Below are 9,093 nucleotides of genomic sequence, written 5' to 3' on the forward strand. Positions count from 1 at the left end.
CCTTGTAGTGTCAGAAGGAGAGTTAGTGCAAGTTGGGTGATGGCTATTCAAAATAATTGCAGGTACTTGAAGGTTGAGAAAGTGAACCTTTGTTTCAAATTGTAAGACCACAAATTGTGATACCAACAAGTGCTCTTAAATCTATCTCCAGTATTACAAGTCATCATCTTTAATCTGTGTAGTGAAAAGCAGGGATTTAGGGTTGTTGAATCCTGATGAATTAGAAGTACTTTGTTTTATCTCATTAACTATAACACATTTCCTGAAAAGTATACCGAAAAATTGTGAAAGTACGACTTAATAAGTTTCTGTAGTGTGAACACACTAGTAGAACCACCCTGATCTAGAAATTAGCTTTCCAGAAGCTTCCATCTTACTCCCTCCCAGTATTAGATCCCTTTTGTACAAGGTAATCACTGGTGGTTTTATGTATTCTTAAAATATAAATGTAAATAGGTTTTTTGAGTGATTCTATTTGACATTGTTCTTGTATACTGTCTAAACAGCATTGAAAATTTCTTCACAAAAGATTGCTTTTTTATGTTTCAGAAGATCAGGAAAGATTTTGTATCTTGACAGCTGAATTGTTAGAATACTGCAATACTCAGAAAAGCCGAGTGTCTTACAGACCCAAAATTGGAGATGTGTGCTGTGCCAAATACACAAGTAAGGTTCTTTTAGATAAAATATTAAAGGGGAAATGTTCTCTTTTACGTGAAATCTTGTGTATTCTGTTATATTAGGCGCACATTTCATTTTGTTAAAAGCAAGGTTGTAGGTTTAATTCATGTGCTGGGATCATCCAACTTTTCTGTTTTATAAACCATAGATTATATTTAGGTAAGGATATAGGTAGATAACTACAGATCTGTCAGTACTTTGAGATAGTCAGCTCTAGAAACTCTACTGTATATGGTTGACCAATAACATATTTTTATATGGAGGAGTTCCAAATAATTTGTAGAACTTTATGAATGTACTAGAAAAGGAATAAATGCCTTAAAAAGTCAGACTTGTTGAATCAGGTACACTTAAGAATTGTCCTGTTGTTTAATATTTCATGTTAACAAATTTCTTTTTGTAATAACAACATTTGGAGTGAATATTCTCGGGCAGAAACTTGGGGAATTCCTGAGTCAAAGGATATAAATTGTTTTGTAAGTTCCGGAAGCATATTGCTCTGTAGGCATCTTAAAGAAATGTCCATATGTGCCAAAAGTTTGTGAGTGGGCCGATTTCATCTTCCTCTTGCCAGCGATGGATTTAAAATGCTTTCGGTCTGTTGCCCACAAAGAGTTCATTTAAAAAAATTTTTAATTTAAATTTATTATTTTTTTAAGATTTTATTTGAGAGAGAGAGAAAGAGAGCATGAGAGGGAAGAGGGTCAGAGGAAGAAGCAGACTCCCTGCTGAGCAGGGAGCCCGATGAGGGACTCGATCCCAGGACTCCAGGATCATGACCTGAGCCGAAGGCAGTCGCTTAACCAACTGAGCCACCCAGGCGCCCTTAATTTAAATTTAGATTTACGGTTAAATGTATTATGTTTAGTTTTGCTCTTCTTTTGTATGATAACGGGATCTACACTTTCCCTCCCTTTCTTCCTGATAGAAATATGTCACAATTTTTGGTTAGATAAGTATTCTCTGTTACTTTCTTGGAATTGCATAAACACTATTCACAGCCTAGCCACGTAGTACAGTACAATATTGTTGTGTTCTGTATACTTTCACTGATTATCTCCAGTTCTCTGCATTGGTGCAGATTCTCCCATTGAAACCTCATGTACTTTACCAGCTTTTGTTATATTACCAGCGCTTGCTGCCTTCTGATCTTCTAGCCAGACTGCGTGTCCTCCAGACGTGAGCCATCACCCTGGACATTTCCGTTTATCATCTTACTGGGGTTGTTTCAACACTACTCCCTCAGGTTTCACAGATTTCCCTCCCACCCCACCATGTTTTCTCAGTTTCTCCCTCCCTCATCTCACCTTGTTTTCTGAAATCCTTACTTTGGATTTATTCTAAAATTTGGGTATATCCCATCCTCCAGAAGCTGAGAAAAGGTTACATGTAAGATAAATTTTCTGTTATCTCCCTATGTTCTCCCATGTTTGAAAAAGGCTTTATTCTACCTTAATAGTTAATGGATAGCTTGCCTAGATCTAGAATTCTAGATTGGAAATCATCTTTCCCTTAAAATTTTGGAGGTACTGCTTTTTAAAAAAATTTTTTTTATTAAGTAATCTCTACATCCAGCATGGGGTTCAAGGTCATAACCCCGAGATCAAGTCTCAAGCTTCACCAACTGAGCCAGCCAGGTGCCCTGCTTTTATGGTTTCTTAAAGCTGTTGATGTTACTGGTCAAAAGAGAGGTCATTTAGATTCTCCAAACTTTGTACGTATTTTTCCCCCCTTCCAATTTATAGTAATCTCTTCATTCCATGTTTTGAAATTCATGATGGGACTTGGTATTAGTTTTTACCATTGTGTTGGGCACTTTTAATGGGTGGGCCCTTAAGTCTAGGAATTGATGAGCTTCGGTTTTGAGAAAGTTTTCTGAATTTTTTTTATTCACTTCTTTCATTTTCTGTTCTGTTAGAAACTCCAAATATTCTTTTTTTTTCCTCTAAAGATTTTATTTATTTGACAGAGAGCACAAGTAGGCAGAGTGGCAGGGAGAGGGAGAAGCAGACTCCCCGCTGATCAGGGAGCCCGATGTGGGGCTCGATCCCAGAACCCTGGGATCATGACCTGAGCAGAAGGCAGACGCTTGATGACTGAGCCACCCAGGTGCCCCAATACTGACTTGTTCTTATTTCAAGGATGGAAATCAATTTGTCTGGGGGTGTTAATATCTTTCTTCTAATTGTCCCTCTCTTCTCCTTGTTTCTTTGAGTTCCTTTTTGGGTTGGTCTTCTCTGTCATGTTGGAAGCTTTCTTCAGATGCCTGCTGATCCTTTGCTGCTCACTTCAATGGGGCACTTAGTTAATTGGAAGCTGCTTTGTGGGCAGATCTTGTGCACTGGTGGCCTCTACTATTGGGTGATGGGGCCCTGCCATTTCCCTGGGGACTCCTGCTGTTGGTATCTTGAAGTGCATTTGCCTTGGGATGGTGGCCTCCTGCTTGGTGTGCACAGGTCACCCAACAGTGTTCTCGGTAAACTTCCTCTGCGCTGCCTCATGTTCCTGAGTCCGGTAGTCTACCTGGTTCATCCTCTCCAGAGAAACAACCTCTAGTCTTCTGCCCTTGAGCAGGAGCAGATGCCTTGAAATGGGGAGGGCATTCTAAGTTTTATTAAAACATGTGAACATAAAACTGATCATCCTCTTTAGCAACTTTAAAAATAAGTATTACCTATAAATGTGTTTGTAAACTAAAGTCTTTTCAGTTGTCTTGGGAAATAAGTTTGCTTTCTTTACCCAGTCCTCATTTTCAGCTCCATTCTTACTACTACTTTGGAATGCATTATTTATTAGGACTTGGGGATTTAAGATGCCAAGGAAGATGCTGCTTTGCTTTCCCATAGCCAGCTTTGGTTGAGCTCTGCTAAAGCATTTCCATTCCTGCCATCTACTTTCCAGCTTCCAATATTATACTGTCTTCTCTCTTGTCCTCTATCCTTGTGGTTTTGTGCCTTTTTCTTTTTAATCACGTAATTGTCTTTTTAGTAGGATCTGGAAGGACCGTGGAGGTGATGCTTGTGTTTCATCTGGACTCTAGCCAGAAATGTTGGCATGAATTTCTCACTGATGTAAATGTAACTGTGAATAACCATCTTAAGGGAGGGAGGGGGTCGTTGCATGTAACTTCTTACCTGAGATTGCATTCTATTTTCAGGTGACGACTTCTGGTACCGTGCCATTGTTCTGGGGACGTCAGATGCTGATGTGAAAGTACTCTATGCAGACTATGGAAACATTGAAACTCTGCCTCTTTCCAGAGTGCAGCCAATTTCCACGAGCCACCTGGAGCTTCCTTTCCAAGTTATTAAATGTTCCCTCGAAGGTAGGCAGTTAAGTCACTTCCCAATTGGGATATCTGTGTGATTTTTTTTTTTTCTCTTCTGTTTTATAGCTCCGTGTCCGAATCAGATGGGCATTTCAGTAACTGCCCAGGTTTCAAATATCAAGCAGAGTTTACAAAAAAAAATTCTTATCTTTCATCCCTTATTTCATTCTCACAAAGATTACATTGTTACCCACTGTTGTTTAGAGACTGTGTGTGGCCCCAGGTTGCACAGCTAAAAGTGGCAGGGCCAGGGGAAGTGGGCCATCTGACCCTTACCTGAGGGTCTCTCTGCTCTGTCACGGCATTCTCTTGAGAGACCAGAGATGACACCATTTGGGACTACTTTTCTGTGTACTGTATCTGCACATGTTCAGCTCTTCAGCTGGTGTTTGAATAAAGCGAATGGGAATGCTAAAGTAGCTTTTTACCTTTACTCCTGATTTCATTACCTAGTGGTCCCAGCAGATAAGCGCTCACTCGTTTCCTCGTAGTCTGCTTTGGTTTTGACTCGGAGAGAGAGTTGGAAAATTTTATTGTTTGCTTCTCCCATTATAACAGACATATGTCCATGGCAGCAGGGAATTGTCTTTTTTTATGCCCTCCAGACCTAGATTAGTGCTTGACACATAATAGGGATCAGTGAATATCTATTGAGTGATTTTTTTTTTAATGCAACAGCAATTGTATATCAAAGCATACCTAAGCCCAGCTAAAGTAAGTGAGACTTTCGCTTATTGTCTTTAGATGATATATGTAAATATTTATCTTTTTTTAAGGGACTCAAAGATTAATACTCAGTTGTTTTCCCAGGACTAATGGAATTGAATGGAAGCTGCTCTCAATTAGTAATAGAACTACTAAAAAATTTCATGTTGAATCAGAGTGTAATGCTTTCTGTAAAAGGAATTATCAAGAATGTCCATACAGTGTCGGTTGAGAAATGCTCTGAAAATGGTACTATCAATATAGCTGAAAAGCTGGTGACATATGGTCTGGCAAAAAACATCACATCTAAAAAGCAAAGTGCTTTAAGTACAGGTATTTTTTTCAAGTTTAATTAATGACAGATGTAAGTGTAATTAAAAACATGTAATCAGTGTAGGTGACCTGGTTTTTCCTTACTCTCTGTGGTCACGTTCCCTTTATCACCCCCCGCCCCCCCCGGCAAATCCAGTGGCAAGCTGCGACTCACATTGCCCTCTGAGGGGATCCGCTGGATAGAAGTGGGCCTCCCAGGCCAGGTTTTCCTTAGCTTAGGCTCAGCAGCATAGTTGATCACATTGGTGATAGCATTGATGTTGAGAGCTTCAGAAGTGTCTTGCATTCAGAATTATTTCCAACTTATTTTCGATCCTGACCAAAGTGAGAGGAGTTTGTATTTTTGAGATTGGATCTTACAGAAATCTCATAAGATGATGATTTGATATATCATATATGGGATATAAGAGATATCCCATATATGATAGGCAAAAGACTTAAAACCTTGGAGATGGGGGCGTTAATTTGGTGAAACCCAGGGTGCAGTAGTAGAGAATATTAAAGCCCAAATGAGAAGTTAATCGATCAAGTCCTTTATAGTTAGAACCCATGCCTAATTTGTTTTGTTAGCTATGGTGTGTGTTCTCTAATAGCTTTTTGTATTTGCTTTTAGAAAAGACGTGCAGGATGAATTGCTGTTGCAAAGAGTTACAGAAACAAGTGGGTAGAATTTCCCTGAAGTGAAATTGTACTCCTTACATTTTTAGAAATTAAATAATACTATTTTTTCTTCACCCATAGGTTGAAAAACACGAACAGATTCTTCTCTTCCTCTTAAACAATCCAACCAATCAAAATAAATTTATTGAAATGAAAAAATTGTTAAAAAGTTAAGTAAGTTAAATTTGATGTTTTCACCACTTCTGTAACCATCAGCAGGACATCTCTAGGCATGTTAGGGTAGAACTGATGATGTGTTCTTTATTTTGTGACCTGATGATCTGAGGTCTGGTTGTAGTGTTTTTGCTGTCTTCCTAGATTTAATTTGATAATCTTACTCTGGCTCTGCTAGTGGGACCGAGTCCAGGGGTGTTCAGGTTGCAACCACTCAACCTTACTGTTGTTTGATTCTGGATGCTCCTGTTATTGATAACATGGAGGGACTTGTAAAAATTGTTGTGAGAGAAAGCTTTGCCTCAAATTCTTTGTGTCTAGATGTGAAATTAACTCACTTGTGCATAATGCTATAAAAATGTTTAGCATTTTTCTTTTTAAAAGATTTATTTATTAGAGAAAGAGCGCATGGAGGTGGGATGGGGAGGGAGGGAGGGGAGAGAGATTCTTAAGCAGACTCCGCACTGAGCGCAGAGCCTGATGCGGGGCTTGATCTTACAACCCTGAGATCATGACCTGAGCCAAAACCAAGAGTCAGACGCTACACCCAGGTGCCCCTGTTTAGCACCTTTTGTGAAGAGGTTCTAAAGGGCCAAGAATGGAAAATGGGCTGCGCTGATAGTGTATTTCATTTCCAAATAAAACCTCCTTTGCCTTGGCTGTGGTGATTCTAGTGCTTACAGATAATTCATGAGTTTTAAACAATAGTTTCCCCTGCTTTTTTACTGTCCGGGGTGCTTTGTTCCAAGATAGCCCTCAGAAAGTACTTTGTGATTAGTAGTCAATTAGAATTTCTGATTAAAATTAAATTGTCCTTCCTGCCTTGTCTAATTGATATAATTCCAGCCAAAAGCAAGGGATCTTTTGATTTACTTCATCCGTGCACTCTTGTTGGCTGAAGCACAACCTGTCAGCCCACTTGCAAGTTCCGCTCTGGGTGATACTGCCCTCTGGAGGCAGGTAGCTCTCGGGCGGGAGGCCTGCTGTGTGCGCGAGACGTCTTCTCTGTGGAGTCATGCACCGTTGTGTTGTTTCTTACTGAGAAGAAGTCTAAGCTGAGTGTCATTAACACTAGAGTAACAGTTTTGAGCCTCCTGATGTATTTGCTTTACAAGTTTTGTGTTATTTCTAATAAATGCTGACTTATGTTGCAGTTACAACCTTCAGCCCTTGTTAATACATTCAGTTCCAGTACTGACTGCTGTCTTGTGTACTTGAGTTTAAAATCTTAAATTAAAAAAAAAAATTTTTAAGGTAAAATCTTAAATTTAATGACAGTTTCATAAATTAAGGGACATGCAATGATATGAACTTCTGGAATTTAGTCCTAGCACCAAATCATCATATTTTTTATTTGTGTCTTTTTCATAAGGCTTCTGAGAATACTAACACACGCAAGATGAAAGCTAGATTTTCTTTTGTTTCTACATAGATTGAAGACCTTGCTTTAAAAAAAAAAAAACTTGATTTAAAGCATAGTAGTTGAACTGGCTTTTCCTTAACTGTGGGAATACATATTTCACCCATATTAGAATATAGCAAAACACCTTATATATTAATTTAAAAGCATTTGAACATCTAGGCACATATTTATTGGTCACAATACCCCTGAAAAGAAAGCAGACCCCATTTTATAGATGAGGTTGAGACTCAGGGTTTGCACAGCTGCACAGGATCTCTCTTTCTCTCTCTCTCTCTCTCTCTCTCTCTCTCTCTCTCTCTCTCTCACACACACACACACACACACACACACACACACACACACACACACACACACACACACACCACAGCCCCTCCCATCCACCCCCACCTCGGTCTTAGACCCTAGGCTGCTCTCTCTGCTACAGTGTCCTTAGATCAGTTCTGGAGGTCATGGGGCCCCAGGGGGTTATATTAGAAAAAATTGCATGCATGGCTGCTTAAGCATACTTTATTTTGGTGAAAGTATGGTTGAATGTTTATGCTCTTAAATTGTTCTTCCTAGATACAGAGAAAATATGTTTCAATTGGAAGTGTTTAGTCTCTCCTGGAGAAATTTGTTAATAACTGTAAAATTGCCCCACTAGGAGTGCTGTGGTGATGAGAACAGAAAACTGATAGCTGTGGCTCAGATGTGATAAGTACTTCAACACACACATTAATAGAAAATTGTCCATCTGAAGGGAGAGTGCAGCTATGTTTTACATTCGTCGAGGGGAGTGCAAATGGCTGTAGCTAACACGCAGCGCTGGGGTGGGGGTGAATTCCTTGAACATGTTACTTTCAGTTAAAAGTTAATTGTTGGGTTTGCTTGCACTTAAGATAGAAATTAAGAACCATAGTGATGGAGTTTGTATATAAGGCATAATGACAGTTGATTCTCTTCCAGAAGCAGTATCCCTCGGAGATGGACACTTAGGAGAAAGGAGACTGAGACGGCTGGACTTACAGGCAGCACAACATCTTGTGTCTTTGTTGATGGGGAATATTGTCTCCTGTGCCTCCATTTTTGTTTGCTTGCCGCTCTTCTGTTAGGTTGGGTAGTTTTATTTTTCCCTCTGGGTTCTTCCTCCCAAATAAATAAGTCTTGCATGAAAGTTTCATACCACATTCATGGGGGATATTGGGGAGGGATACACAGGGGCTTTCTGCTGTATATATAAATTTTTAGGACTTAGAGGTACTGAAGAAAATATGGCTCCATGTTACTAGCAGATAAATCTAGTTGATAGATGTGTAGGAGTTTTATTTTTTGGTTTTTTCTGTATGTTTGAAATACTTCATAATAAAATGTGCCCTGCTCTCACTGCCCTCGTCTGCCTCTTCCACTTAATAAATGTTGTTTGTCTTGTTGCTTCAGTCCTGGCTCTTCTTTTCCTGTCTACTCTGAGCTCATCAGCTTCTTTCTCTCCATCCTAAATTGGATCTCTTTTCCTTTGGCCTTTGGGCACGGTCTGTCCTTGGTCTCAGCCGCTCCAAGGGGAGGGAACTTTCTCTTTTCTGCTCCTGCCATCCATACCCTTCCAAATCTGTAGCCACTTAGACTTTGTTATTGTAGGTAGAATTTACATTTCCCGAAGTACAGTTAACAACGTAAGTTAAAAATTGAAGTTAGAGTATATATTTTTCTTGAAGTACATAAAGTAATCTTAGTTTCTACTAAGCTCACATATGCAGAATTATGGACCAGCTGACTTTCCTGCTAACCTGTAAATTTCTGTTTGGGAATTTTT

At 39.4% G+C, this 9,093-nt stretch overlaps 1 protein-coding gene across 1 annotated transcript in view; it reads left to right on the top strand.

The window, feature by feature from the left end:
- Positions 1–8,719, top strand: part of TDRD1 (tudor domain containing 1) — a 51,178-nt gene extending 42,459 nt beyond the window's left edge. Inside the window, exons 23-28 of the mRNA XM_035724136.1 lie at positions 550–666; positions 3,839–4,006; positions 4,820–5,047; positions 5,661–5,707; positions 5,789–5,876; positions 8,250–8,719. Coding sequence (XP_035580029.1) covers positions 550–666; positions 3,839–4,006; positions 4,820–5,047; positions 5,661–5,707; positions 5,789–5,876; positions 8,250–8,395 — 794 coding nt within the window. The 3' untranslated portion in view covers positions 8,396–8,719. The remainder of the gene's footprint in view (positions 1–549; positions 667–3,838; positions 4,007–4,819; positions 5,048–5,660; positions 5,708–5,788; positions 5,877–8,249) is intronic.
- Positions 8,720–9,093: the final 374 nt, after the last annotated feature.

This window comes from Zalophus californianus, chromosome 15 (genome assembly GCF_009762305.2).
Source record: "Zalophus californianus isolate mZalCal1 chromosome 15, mZalCal1.pri.v2, whole genome shotgun sequence".
NCBI classification, from domain to species: Eukaryota; Metazoa; Chordata; class Mammalia; order Carnivora; family Otariidae; genus Zalophus; species Zalophus californianus.